Source organism: Chamaea fasciata, unplaced genomic scaffold (genome assembly GCF_029207755.1).
Source record: "Chamaea fasciata isolate MVZ Bird 193981 ecotype frontalis unplaced genomic scaffold, bChaFas1.0.hap1 SCAF_56, whole genome shotgun sequence".
NCBI classification, from domain to species: Eukaryota; Metazoa; Chordata; class Aves; order Passeriformes; family Sylviidae; genus Chamaea; species Chamaea fasciata.
The window spans coordinates 735,630-750,209 of NW_027094141.1; the positions used below are offsets into that span (position 1 = coordinate 735,630).

General features: G+C 45.8%; 1 protein-coding gene across 1 annotated transcript; it reads right to left on the bottom strand.

Moving 5' to 3' along the window:
• Positions 1 to 311: 311 nt before the first annotated feature.
• Positions 312 to 1,453, bottom strand: LOC136304187 (olfactory receptor 14J1-like). The gene has a single exon (XM_066207815.1). The coding sequence runs from the start codon at positions 1,451 to 1,453 to the stop codon at positions 497 to 499; it is 957 nt and encodes a 318-aa protein (XP_066063912.1). The 3' UTR covers positions 312 to 496.
• Positions 1,454 to 14,580: the final 13,127 nt, after the last annotated feature.

A 14,580-nucleotide genomic window follows, 5' to 3' on the forward strand; every position in this document is an offset into this window, starting at 1 on the left:
GGGAGCTGCTGTGCTGGAGCCCAGCTGTGTCCCAGCAGTGCCCATGGCCTGTCCCTGCCTGCGGTCACAGCAGGGACACGCAGCAGGACAGTGACCAATGTGCCAGAGCACTGCGGCCTTACAGCCACAGAAGGGCTGGGAAGGAGAGGCTGGAGCTGGGAAGAGCAGCACTGAAAGGACCAAGCACTGCTGCTCCCTGGCAGTGTAGCTGTGCTGGGACTCTTTCCCCCTTCTTCCCTCTAACTTCATGCAGGTCACAAAGATGGGATCCCAGGAAAAACAAGCACTGCAAGGTAGTTTATTTTCTTGAAATGTAGCAATACAGTAAATCCTGGTTTACAGAGCTTCTGGATAAAATTCAAGAGGCAGACAGTGAATTAGATGGGGGTGATTAAAAAAATTTCACTGGGGATAATTTTCTGACAGAAAAACCCATTGAACACTACCAAAGACCTGGGAAGGCCTTTTGAGCCTGTCATGAGTTCCATTCTGAAAATTATGGCCAAGAAAACAGGCAGTTTGTTGCTCCTGAAAAGCATCTACTCATCATTTTCCTCAGGGCATCCTTGAGCTCCTGGTTCCTCAGGCTGTAGATGAGGGGGTTCAGGGCTGGAGGCACCACCGAGTACAGAATCGACAGGGCCAGATCCAGGGATGGGGAGGAGATGGAGGGGGGCTTCAGGTAGGCAAATGTGCCAGTGCTGAAGAACAGGGCGACCACAGCAAGGTGAGGGAGGCAGGTGGAAAAGGCTTTGTGCCGTCCCTGCTCAGAGGGGATCCTCAGCACAGCCCTGAAGATCTGCACGTAGGAGAAAACCATGAACACAAAACAACCAAGACATAAACAGATGGAAAACAAAAGAAGCCCAAGTTCCCTGAGTTTGGAGTGTGAGCAGGAGAGCTTGAGGATGTGTGGGATTTCACAGAAGAACTGGCCCAGGGCATTGCCATGGCACAGGGGCAGGGAAAATGTATTGGCTGTGTTCAGCAGAGCACAGAGAAAGGCACTGGCCCAGGCAGCTGCTGCCATGTGGGCACAAGCTCTGCTGCCCAGGAGGGTCCCGTAGTGCAGGGGTTTGCAGATGGACACGTAGCGGTCGTAGCACATGATGGTCAGGAGGGAATACTCTGCTGAAATGAAAAATAGAAAAAGAAAGAGCTGTGCAGCACATCCTTTGTAGGAGATGGTCCTGGTGTCCCAGAGGGAATTGTGCATGGCTTTGGGGACAGTGGTGAGGATGGAGCCCAGGTCGGTGAGGGCCAGGTTGAGCAGGAAGAAGAACATGGGGCTGCGCAGGTGGTGGCCGCAGGCTACGGCGCTGATGACGAGGCCGTTGCCCAGGAGGGCAGCCAGGGAGATGCCCAGGAAGAGGCAGAAGTGCAGGAGCTGCAGCTGCCGCGTGTCTGCCAATGGCAGCAGGAGGAAGTGGCTGATGGAGCTGCTGTTGGACATTTGCTGTGTCTGGCCATGGGGGCCTGTTCAAGGAGAAAAGATCAGTGACAGGTTAGGAGAAAGTTCTTTCAGTAAAATCAAAGCCTTTTCCCACAGACCATTCTTCTGTATCACACTGACAGCCTTTTGATTTTCTAGCAGATTTTCCTTAAACTCCAACTGGGGAGCCCTGGTTGGTGCTGGCTGAGTGGGTCTTCAGGTTCAGGGCAATTACATGCAGGGTTTTTACAATTCAGCCTTGCTGTGCAGACGTGAGAGGGGGACAGGGAACCCGTCCTCGTGTTCCACTTTGAAACGCTGTTAATACAGAAGTCTCTGTCAGCTTGTACTCCCACTGCCAGTGACCAGGAATGGTAAAGTCTGTTTAAATGTTCTAGAGTTTTTTCAACAGCTTTTCTTCATCTCCACTTGACTATTTTTGATGTCAGAAACTCTCAGCATTTATGCTGCTGCGCTCAGGGAGAACAGAGCAAGTTCTCTGAGGCAAGGTGGTGCATGGAGAATGAGGGGAGGAGGTCTGTCACCCTGTCCTGTTCCAGGATTCTCTGGGCTTTCACCTGTCCCCTACACGGGATGATCACCCTCCCATGTTTCCTTTAAAAACCATCCTGACACTGCTTAGAGCTGATGGATCCACCACAGTCCACCCAATGTCCATCCTCTTCTCAAGGGCTCAGCCCCACATTTGTACCCAAGGACACACGGGACTCATTCCACCAACCCAACAGCATTTTCTCCATCACAGAACTTGTGTGTCTCCCCGTGGGGCTTTCAGATAACACAAAGATGCTACAGGGCAGGTTTGTATTGTGGAGGGAAGCTGGAAGCTTGGAAGGAAATCTCAGGGAGACTTTCAAGTGTCCTAATGATGGCACTGGATTAAATGAGATGGAGCTCCTTCCCTGGCTGCAATGACAGCATTGCCCACAGCCGGGCACTGGGGACAGGGTCACCCTGAGCCAGCTGTGCCCCCTCCCAGAGCCCCCCAGTGCCAGGCAGCTGCTCCCAGCCCTGTGTTCTGCAGAGGGAACTGGGCCCGGGGCTGCAGAGCTGCCCCACGGCTCTGCTGCAGCTCTGCCTGCACAGGAGGGGCTTCATGCCTTGGACCCTCTCTTGGTTTGGGAAGACAGGTATCTGCTAGGTAATAAAAAAAAAAACAACTGCAGTTTCTTTTGGGATGGAGAGTGTAACCCCCCCCCCCCCTTCACTCTCTTTTTTTTCTTTTTTAATTATAAATTATAATCAGAGGCTCTTAGGCAAAGATTTGGGAAATAGGAATAGCAGTTTTTTATTAGTATGTATTACAAAGTAAACAAACACAAAAAAACCCTCACCAAACAACTACAGCATTAATAATAAACGAAAACAGTACCAAGATCCTTGAGGGTTTTGTTTCACAAAACCCAGGGCAGTTTGGTTTCGGTGTCTCTGCAGGATCCTCAGAGCACCAAGCTGAAACAGTGGAAAAGTCCCGGGCTGGTAGCTGGGATGGCAGGGTGTCCCGGCAGGCAGGGGCAGGATGTCCCGGCAGCGCAGGGGGTGCAGGGTCACGCTGTAGCAAGAGGAGCAGCGCCGAAGAAGCCGAAGGAGAGGCAGAACTGATGATAGTAGATTTTCCAGGACTGGATCCTTTTGGCCACAGTGAAACTTTTCCAGCCAGCAACAGCCGTTCTCTCTCTCCCCGAACGCAGGAAAAAGAAGAGCCCGCAGCTGCCTCAAGCTTTGTCTTTTACCTGCATTATCTCCCCCTTCCACCTTTGTCCACCTCTTTGTTTCAGTTAAGTACTCTCAAGTATCCAACACTTGGTCTCCTTGGTAACTTGTGGGGAAAAATTCTTTAGAGAAAGAAGGAACAAACCTAACCCCCAACAATTATTCTTTGCATTGTTTATCCAGCTAATCTGAACACTGTTACCCTTTCACAAAACTGAATCACTGCTTCCTTCTGGTCTTCTGTTGCATTATCCAAATGTTCCAGCCAAACTGAAAGTTCCCTTCCATGTGTACTCAAACACTCCACTGTCACGTAAAACCTGTCCAGGAAACAAAGGGGGAGGTGTGTAAATAAACCTCAAAACACCTCAAATACAAAACTCCAGGAGATGCAGATCTTTTTGTACAGTAACTTCATGATTCCTTCTTTTGGGAAAGAAAAGAGGAAGAGCAGGTCGATGAAAAGAAGTACCTGCCACTCTCCTCACCCCCTCAACTCAAGAGGCCTTTTCTTTCCACTCACTAGTGGGACTTGTCAACTGCACAGTGGACACTAAAAACCTTACCTCTATAATTTCTGGAAAGCAGGTTATACTGCTTTCAGAGGGTTGTACATCCTCATGTCATCACAGGCAGAAAAAAAGTGCGCCTTAACAATAGCCTGTAGGACAGTTTAGAAAACTACTGATCTAACAAAGAAAATCATCGCTAAATTAAACCTGAATCAGGTGTCGACCACACAATCATGCAGTAAAGGTATCTGCTGCTTCAAGAAAAAATTTTACCATCCTGGCATTTCAGACCAGTGGGATATAGTGAATATCCCGATATTTCAATTCAAATATGTACCTTGATGATTAATTGTTTGCTGGAAGTTTTCAGATGAGAGTGGGTACTTGTAACAAACATTTTCATCAGTAAATAGAAGACTGATTTTTCACCAGATAGCTTCTCTGTTTCAGAGATGTCCTGCAAGAAAAATGTATTAGAATTCCTCTGCTACAGCAACACTGTATAGGACTATGTTGCACTGACAATGATACGCAAGGTAAGCGTGTTACTTTACAGACCTGCCCAAAAGTCCCAAGGCCAGAAACCAGTGGGATCATTTACACTACTTTGCAGTCAATGAGCCAGCATCGTTGCATTCATTTGCAAAATGTTTTCCTGAAAAGTGGAAGAAGACCATAGTAACAGAAACCCCCAACTATTGAAAGGGCCCAAGACAAAGCAACTTCCCTCATCAATCATATTTCATTCCCTAATCATTCCATGTCTATCCCTGCTACCTCCTCAAAGCCAGGTCCACTCCTTTCTCCTGACATGACAAGCCAAGTCTTGACAGAGTACTTATTTGACAAACCTGCAGTAAAATAGAGCTGGGGCCCTGATGGTTTCCACCAATTATGGAGAGCATTAAAAAATGTTGGAATCCTCCTTGGGAAGGGGTGGGACGGCTCCCATCAGTAGCTCATTTCCCTGGTCTGCAGCTCAGGCTTTCCAGACAAGTGGAATCCAGCACACTCTTTCTTGTGAGGGAACATCTCCAGAGACACAAAGAGCTACAGCAACCTTCTCCTCCGTTCATCAGGGAGGCAAAAAATGTTTTTCCTGTAAAAAACCTTCCAGCTCAGAAGGGAGTTTTCACTACTGCTAAGACTGTAATTCCTGCTGCTTTACAAAAGGGTCACCCCTAAAATGGCTGGACTAATTTAAAACTAGGCGATGCCAGAGGAAAACATTTGAGGACAACAGAGCAAGCAAACATAACTTTGCACCAGCCTCTTACCTGTCCTCTGAACCAGGCAAACTTGCTGGCAGGAAGTTCTAAAGCCACTTTCAGGATATGGTGCTGCAGAAGAGGAGGGACCTCCTCCCGCAGGCCCTTTCCAGTGACGATACCTGAGGTGTGAACGCAAGAAACAAACTTCACTTCGGTTCCTCTGCCTGTGACTTCAGAACACTCCTGTTTTAGGGTTTAGAACACAACTGTGAGACAAGCTGGCAATTCACAGATCTTCATGTCATGGGATCCCCAGACACACTGCAGCGAAGGCTGGCCAACCCAAGGTGGGAATCCAGCCCTCGGAGGGAGATTTCATCAGCTAACCCCAGCACAAAGCACTGGTCGGGCATGGAAATATAAAATCTCTTCTATCAGTCTCAGCAACCTTGAAAAGCTGTGACCTACAGGCAGGACAAAGGATGGACAAACTGGAGAGCAAAATACAGAATTTAACTCAACAAATGCTTGTACCACGACAATACTTGCTCCAGACAATGGAACTTCACACTCATGTCTCTCCCTGCATCCCTGCTATCACCAGCTCATGAATAACCTCACTTATTCTTGTGACAGCTCAGGGAGCTGTCGCAGTGCAATCAGAACCTGAGCTGCCCCCATCTGACCTGACATCAGCAGCACAAAGCACTGGTGTCTGAGCCTCTCGGAACCTGTGTAGGATCTTTGTGGCCCTCATTCGAGAAACAACACCACATTTTAAAAAGTCACCACCAAGGCAATCCAACAGTAAGACCAAACAACAAAAACTTAATAAATAATAAAAACATAACAGAGAAACTAAAATGGGCTCCTTTTAGAAAACAGTTCCTTTATCTCCACAGAAAAGCAAACCTTCCTTTCTGCTGTGGACTTTGTAAACAGCCAGAGAAAACACTGGAGGAAATACAAACCCCCATCACATACCTTTTAGCAGCTTGCTAAAATCAAAGTTGCTCTGTGCTACCAAGTGGGGCACAACCTTCTGATAAAGACATGACCTGAAGCAGTGCAGCTTTCAGAAGCAGCATCTCAGCATCATCTGAACCTAAACAAAATATTTCCATAATTGGCTTCTCCTTCCTTCACAGCAAGAGTGGAGTGTGGCACCTCCATTACCCAGCACAGAAACACAGCATTACAAACTTTATTTCCAGCAGACTTGCCTAGGAAATGACCTGCCATCTTCCCAACAGGAATGAGAAAAACACCCACGGAATCCCCAGTTTCCTTCCCCACACATTCCTGTATGAACACTTTCAAAACTAAATCCACTTATTCGGTGCTTAGATCGAGAGCTGCCGTTTCTAATTTGACTCACAAGTGCTCACACATGTAAAACACCACCTGAACATCTGAATACTCACTGTAAGAACCCCACCAGTCCCACCGCTGTTCAGTGCAGGGCTGAACAACAGGAAAAAGCGAAGGAAAGGATATGGTCATGCTGCTGATTTCTGGGCGCGCTACTTTTAGCTAATGTCAGGTAGGTTTGGCTGGGGAAGTGCACGAGACAGTACACTACAGTTTGTGGCAAATTTATTATTTCACTTAAAAATTTCTCTCTTTCCCTTTCCCCTTTCAAAATAAGGCTTGTCAGCGTAAGCTTTTGGCAAGAGGCAGACAACAAATACCTGTCCGAGAGAAACAGCAATAGCACTTAATGCAACTGTTCACTTCCTAGGAAAAGCCATCTCAGGTTTCAGTTGTAACATGAGGAGGCATAAAAGCTACCTGTTATCCAGCCATTAATGAAAGCAAGCAAAGCACATGGACCAAAACAATCAACACCTAACTTTTCCCTGTTAACTTCATCTCCCTCGGGGAGCTAGAAAGAACTGGATGAATGCCATGGATAAACTTTGTTTGCCTGAGTCTCAGCTCCCATTAGAAAGGAATTCTCTAGAGGCCACAATGCAAATAAAGCTGTTAAAGGTGAACTGGGAGTAAGTGACAGCATCATGACCACAGAATGCTGAGGAACTACAGCTGCAGTCCTACAGAACCCAGCTGCCCCACTGGTTTCCAAGCCTTGGACTGTCAGTGCTGACATTTTGCTGCCCAATGGGAGGCACAGAAGGACGTCCACTGAAAAACCTTTTGCTCCAGGAAGTGTCTCTGTGGAATATGCCCTCTGAAGGGTGAAACTGGTTTCAGATTTATCTCCAGCCTACAAGGAAAACTTCACAGGCCAGTGGCCAAGATGCAGACAATCCTGAAACTTCCCATCCCCTGCTGTGGGAAGCAGTGGGACTGTGGAAGCAAGCCCTTCCGGAGGGATGCTGAGCTTGAGAGAGGAAAACTGAAGCCTTCACCACATCCCTCTTCCAACGCTCACAATTCCACTCCTGTATTACGTCAAGACAAGCATTTGTGTAGCCACAGTACCTAACTGCTAAAAAACAAATATGACCTCCTGGTAAAATAACCTGGACTAACAAAAACCTCTCAAAAAATTATTTTTCAGGCATATGAGTGTCCCTGCGAGTTTTCCTTTGTGGCTGCGAAACAGCCACCAGCATGGAAAGGTCAAGGGCAGGAGGGCTGGGTTCAACAGGAGGAAGAGCAGAGCCCTGCACCTGAGAAGGAACAGACCCATTCCACAGTGCAAGTGGAGAGCAGGTTGCCAGGGAAGGATCTGAAGGCCCTGGTGTCCTGACGTCAGGGAGCATCTCCTTCCCCTCCTCTCAGCGCTGGGGAGGCCAAACCAGGAGTGCTGTGTTCAGGCCTGGACTCCCCAGAACATGAAGACACTGGAGGGAGTCAGGCAAAGGCTCACAGAAATGCTGAAGGGACTGGAACATCTCTCCTGTGAGAAACGGCTGGGAGAGCCGGGACTGTTCAGGCTGAAGAGAAGGCTCAGGGCCACCTCATCGATATGTATGAACACCTGAAGTGAGGCTGCAAAGCTCCTCCCAGAAGCACCCAGCGCAGGAGCAGAGACACTGGGCACAAAGTGAAACACAGGAACACTCTGAGCACCAGGAAACACTCTCTGACTATGAAGGCGATCGAGCACCCACACAAGTTGCCTAAAGAGGTCCTGGGGTCTCCATCTTTGGAGATGTTCAAAAGCTGTGTGAACATGGACCTGGGTAACCACCAGGATTAGGCAGAGGTATCAGGCAAGATGATTTGCAGAGATGCCTTCCAGCCTCAACCATGCTGTGATCCTGGGACAGCAAAGTCAAACTGCTTAACCTTCCAGTAACAGTGGCAGCCTACACATTCAACTGTGTTTTCAGGCAATTCTAATGCCCTGAAGAAATGAACAAAGAAACGGTGAGCAGTAAATACACAAGTGAGATCTGGATTCTGCTGAAGTGAAGGGTGGGATGAGGATTTCACAACACCCATTCCCACACAGATAGGAAGCTGTAACTCCACCTGCTTTGCCTACCATGCTGCTCAGCAACTTCCGTCTCGGTCATTGCCCTCACAGTGGAGACATCACCTTCCTTTTTTCTCTGCTGGGCTGTCGCTGTGTTGTCTCTCTTCCTTCAGAAGAGACTGCCAGACAGCCACGATACTACTCACGTCCGGTAAAACCTAAAAGCAAAACGGGGAAATTGCAACAGCTCTCCTTTGTAAGACAAAGCTCCTGCGACAAATACATCCCCAAACACCCAACAGGAAGATCTGCTGCTCTTCACAAAGGTAAGAATTGACCTTGTGTGCAATCAGGGAATGACCTGAAATCAAGCAGTTCCACTTCTGTAGAACAAAAGTACTGGAAAGAACATTTTACTGAAAAGGTTTCCCGTGAAAATTTTGTTTGGTTCTTCCTTCGCATGGTATATTTCCAACTCAAGTGCTCCTTTGTTTAGTAAGTTCTGAGTAACCTCTGCGGGCTACATTGACTTGAACCAGGAAGAGAACTTGCTTCCTGGCCTTGAAAGGCATTTGCAGCTCAAGAGCCATTAATGTTACAGATCATCTCACCACAGAATTTTATTTGCATTCCTGTCAGACAGATGTGTCAGGAAGCGCAAGCTCCTACCTCACCATTTCATCCACAGCCTCCCCCAGGATACCATCTCCTGGCTCCTAGGGTTCAACTACATGAGGAGAAAGTACAGAGGAAAGCAGTTGTCAGCCGCCTGCAAAATGCCTCCTGTCAGCCCCCAGTTGTCTCTTTCTTTCTACCTTGCTGACAGCTTCTCTGTAGAGCCGCACCAACTCCTGCATTGTTGGCAGCGTGTAGATTTGTGACCTTTGCCAGGTTCCTCCAGACAAACAGTGCTCAGTGTTCCTCAGGGCTCTTCTCAGCACCATGGATTCCAGTGACAGGATGCTGTGCTTCACCACTGTGCTGGGCAAATAAAAGAAGAAGTCAGTTAGAGACATTTCAGTGATTCCTGTTATGCTCTGCACAGAACCTGTACTTTGAATGTGTTAAAACTGGTCAATGAATTAATTATTTTCTAGGTCTTGGCTAGCAGTAAAGAATCCATAGGTTTTCAGATTCCCAGCCTAAACTACCACCAGACAGCGGAAGAACTGGTGCTTGTGAAAGGCACCTGGAATCAATATCAGCGGTTTTCATTCATTTTCCAGTGCTTTCCCAAGCCAGATTTCTGCTGGGGCGGACAATACAAAACACAGGTAATTAACCAACTAAAGAAATTTCTTCAATGATCACACAGCAAAATCAACAGTACTAACTGGGAGAGAAAAGTCACTGAAATACCACAGACTGCTCTTACATTTAACCCCTGGGTGAACATTATTTTATTGCACACTGCAGGGACTGTTGTTACCATCATCATCAAAAGCAATCTGGGGAGAGGAAGAAATTCTGAAGTCTTAGAAGACTTGGAGATCTCTGGTTGAGCCTCATAGATCTGAAAGAAAAGAAAGAAAAGAAAGAAAATTTATGCCCCATTGGTACATTCCCAGAGATGACAGCTTCCTTCTTCTGGGGAGCATTATACAGAAGGATTTTGACTTGTCTGAAGTAACAGCATCATTAAATATCAATTTTTAGGCAAATATGCTAGAGCATCCTCCAGAGTCCTACTCAACTAAATGCACTCTCTGTATGCAACCAGCATCCCTGCTAAAGGCCATCCCTTTTCAAGAGATTCCAGATCCTACTTGATCATTTTCATCTAAACAAATAGGCAGTGGAACACTCGGAAATGACAGAACGTTCTTTTAGCTGAGCTTTGATGCTGCTGCCTCAAAAAATACATCACTGATGTGATGTTTTCCACTGTTTCTTACACCAAAATTCCTTCTTTCTCAGTTCAGTTGAAGTGTTTATAGAGCCTCCTGCTCTGAGCATGGTTTTTTACCATCATCCATACTCTTACCTTCTTGAGTAACTTCATGTTGTCCATCCAAGCAGACATCGCTCTAGGAACGAAGGAATAGTGGGTCTCCTACAAGTATCTATTCAGTAAATCTGGGCATATTTTGAAAATATTCACCATGAGGTCAGCAACCATTTCATCTTCTGTAGTCGTTTTTAAACCAAGCAGGAAGTGCAGAAGTACCAGATTTCCTCCCTTGTTGAAGACAAAAAATTTATTTTGAATAAGAAATCCTTATTTTGATACTTTATATGGGATGTGAACTCTGCAGCTTCTCTAACTGTTAATTGAAGGCAAGATCTCTCACCCTCCTGGCATAATTTCTGAGTTTACGCTCAGAGAAGTAAGAAATTAATTTACCTCCACGTTTTCTGCATGACAAACAGTGAATTACTACCACACATTTTAGGGCAAACACGATAACCAGTGAGGTCTCTTCTGCTTCTAGCAAAAATTCCATGCCCACTCCCAGCCGCACAGTGACTTACTTGCCAGAAGTTCCAAGACTCGGATCATAGAAGGTTATGCCACGTTTCAGAGAGTAGCAGAGGTCCATTAGGAAACTATGCACAAGCTCTCATACCATTGCCTTTCCCACTTCCTCAGAACCTTGAGCCACCTTTAAAAACCAAAAAGGAGTAAAAAAGGCATATGAGATTTGACATCACAGGTATCAACTGCACTCTACATTTCATACGGCTCCTCTTAGGGAAATACTAAAAGAAAGTTTGGCTTCTGTTCAGATTAAGAAGGGAAGCTTCAGGACCTGAAGGTCCCTTCCAACCCAAACCATTCTGTGATTCTAAATTCCATTAACCTTCTAAATCTGGAACAACTCAAGATGCCTATGGATGAGGAGACTCCTGACAAGTGTGGCTGGGAAATCCCGAATCACATGACGTACAGGGACTGCCAGGAACTGTAACAACTTAATCTTATTCAGAACTGAAATGCATGCTTATGAATGGGGTCAGAGATTTGCACAGCTCCAAGCAGACCCCTACTAGAAACAGATCTCCTCCAAAGGGTGTTTACGGTGTATCAGGATGGGAGTGGCGGAGTCATAAGCATCTAGTAGAGGAATACACGAGAGCAGACACAAGAGTAAAAAGATCTGTAGCCAAAACCCAGCGAGAAGCAGCAGAAATTTGGGAGATTCTTTTTAAACAGGCTCAGTAGATTCCTCTTTTTGAACTCATCAAGCTCAGAGCCATTGGGAGCTGTTCCAAAAGCTGTGGGCTGCAAGAGGCAGGGTAAAAAACAGGCAGCAGAAGGACTAGGAGTAACAAAGAAATAATGACAGACCCTTAAATCCTCAGGGCTGACATCAGTAATCCCATTTCAACAGTACAGTGAAGCGATGTGAAGCAACACTTCCGCAGTGAAAAAACGCACCTTCCGCCTTTTACTGATACTTTTATTATGAACTACCAAAAAATGAGAAAAAAGCAAACTCTTCTAGTTATTGCAAGTTATGACAAAATCATGGCAAAATAACAACACACTTCATTCTTCTAGCACACACAGAGCTGGCTTTCCTCACCAGGGCAGAAGAAAGGGTCTGCCTGTCCTGTCAACACTTCTCTCACATGCTCCTGCTCCACTTGGACCCTACACCAACCTCGGCAAGCCCTGCACACGCTGGACAGGACAGATGTCCACGTTGGGCTGAGGAGCACAGATCATGTTTAGAGCATCACAGCCACAGACTACAACCACGGGAACCTGGGAGCAGACATGGTAAAGGCTGCTACAAAGGAAGTTTGAATGAAAGGGAATACACAGCCAAAGAAGTTCCTCAAAAGTTCTTCTACTGTGTTTTACTGCTGGCATTGCTTTAATTCTGATTTTTCTTGCTAGCCTGAAAGAGTCATGCAGTGTGCTAGGGTCCACCAATAACCTAATGGCCCATGATTCCCATACAGGAAAAGCTTCGTTTGAAAAACAAAGTTTTCGAGGAGGTTTATTTTACATTTAAATGGTAGCTTTTTTTATTCTCCTTCTTTTTCATGTTATTGCAACAGCAAAATGAAAGAACATTTTTGGCTTTAATTGGTCAGTTGTGAAAAGCCCAAGTCTGAGGCAGGCTCTTGTGGCTACACTCTAAATTGGAAACTATTTCTTCTTCATTCCCTCAAATGTTCACCGAACAGCTTCTGCAACATTGCTACAGCAGTTCAGAACAGGTATTTTAAGAAAACATAGATACTGGAGCTAAAAACGTCTTTAAAGAAATAAAATACATCTCAGGTGCAGCTGCTCTACAAGCAACAAGTGCATCCCAGGGAATAGGCAGGGCCACGCTCAGAAGGTGACAGAGCACAGGAAAGGCAGCCACCACTAAACCAACTCTCACACCCTTCAGCAATTCCTGCTTCCCTGTTTTCAACCCTGAGACAGTAATATAGCCAAGCTACCAACCCCCAACACATATTGCCAGTCACAGACACTGCAGCGGCACACTGCCAGCAGCCCTGAGAACTGAACACTGAGAGAAATCACTGCAAAACTCTTTCCTGTTGTGAGGAAAATAGAAAACATGAGGCAACACAGTTTCAAGGGTGTATCATACCTTAGTTCTCAGGGTGGAAAGTAACAGATTGACAGTAGAAACTCTGTCTTCCTTTATTTCAGAGCGAAGAATATCTGGAATGAAATCTAAGAGGACATTTCAAATGTTAAGTCAAAATGTGAAAGCTCTTTTCATACAAAAATGCTTCAGGGAATTCACAGCCATTCCTCTTCCTTCTCACATTATTTACCCTGCTGTTACATTCCAGGATGAACCTAAAGGCAGCAAGCAGAGCTCAGAAGGATGATGTGTCTGACTACGGTGATGAGCAACTGAAGCTGCCAAACCTACTCTCATCTTGACTGGCTAATTTGCCCACTTGCTGATTAACACTGCTACAGCATCTGTCAACTTTAAACACATTTTGGGCCCTGAAATGCCGTACCTAAATTCATATTCTTCCCAATGAAGCACTTGTAATTGTTTCACTGAGTGATTCTCAAATGTTTGGAGATTCCATCTCCAACCACATGTATCATCCTTTGGCTCACCTGTGCACCCCAAAGTTAGACAACTTCAGTTTAGAGAGAACTCAGGGCTCTCACAGGGGAATGAAAGCCAGCTGTACTGACTGGGCCGGGGTGTGCAATCCCCAGCCTGAAAGAACTGAACAACTGCCAGCACCTAAAGAAAATCAGCAGCCCAGGACAACTGCAGCCAGTTCTCAGTCCCCCGCCTCAGGAGAAATAACCTGCTGCCAGCTAATGGCTGAAGGACCTTTTTTTTAAGCAATATTTCTACATCCCTCCTGAATTCTCCCATAACTTTACCAAGGGTCACAATTCACAGGGCAGAAAGGCAATTGAAGCACACACTTTTCAATAGAAAATTAATGCAATATATCCACTGTTACTGTCTGATGAGCAAGACTGGAGGCCATGATTTGTTTTATGTTTTTTGACTCTATGACCTCAAAGTTTTACATTAGATTTACTTTTTTTTTAATCTGCGTTACAAAAGACTTTCTATTTTTGCAAAGTTCTAGCAGTTAGCGTATTGCTCTCCAGCAGGAGACTTATTTATTAAACTACCAAAGAAGTTTAAAGCTTTTCAGGTAATAAGAAGAAAATATATATATTTTGCTTCTCATTAGTGCTCTCGACCTGGTTTGCATTTTAATTAGGTCATGTAAATGACCGTGCCTTAGAAAACAAAAACCCAAATGCAATTATGAAGTACCTTTTAATTCCAGCACCTGTGCCAAGACTGCATTGCCACCAGCAATGAGAAAGGAGAGCGCAAACTGAATACAGGCCATGTGGGCATCTGTTCTCCCCTGGAAACATAAAAATGTAAATATAAAATAAAAAAAAAAAGTTGTCAGCACACAGGCTGTACCCAACTGCAGAATCAATACTGCAACTGCTGATTACCTGTACCAGTGCCACAAATGGGCAAATGAAACAACTTCTGTAAACATGCTGCATGCAGCCACAGACCTACATTTACATGCAATACATCCACAGTGTATTCAGCTAAAACACTTCTGGCGTGAAGCAGATCACTTTTACCTAAAAAGGAAAATGTGCTAGTTCACGTGCTCTTCAATTCCGGAGATATGAGACCAGGCCACAGATCTAAAGAAAAAGGAAACATTAACAGCAGTTTCATGCCAAACCCTGCATCACTGAACTTCCTCCCTTGTGCCCTGCTTGGTCAGGTCACAAAAATGCCCATTAAAAGGGGCAAGTATAAAACTACCAACTCAGGCACACTGGAAGCAGCGACACCCTGACCTGTAACAGCA

Excerpts from the sequence above, each read along its gene's own strand:
- LOC136304187 (XM_066207815.1), bottom strand. The coding sequence starts at position 1,453 with ATGTCCAACAGCAGCTCCATCAGCCACTTCCTCCTGCTGCCATTGGCA.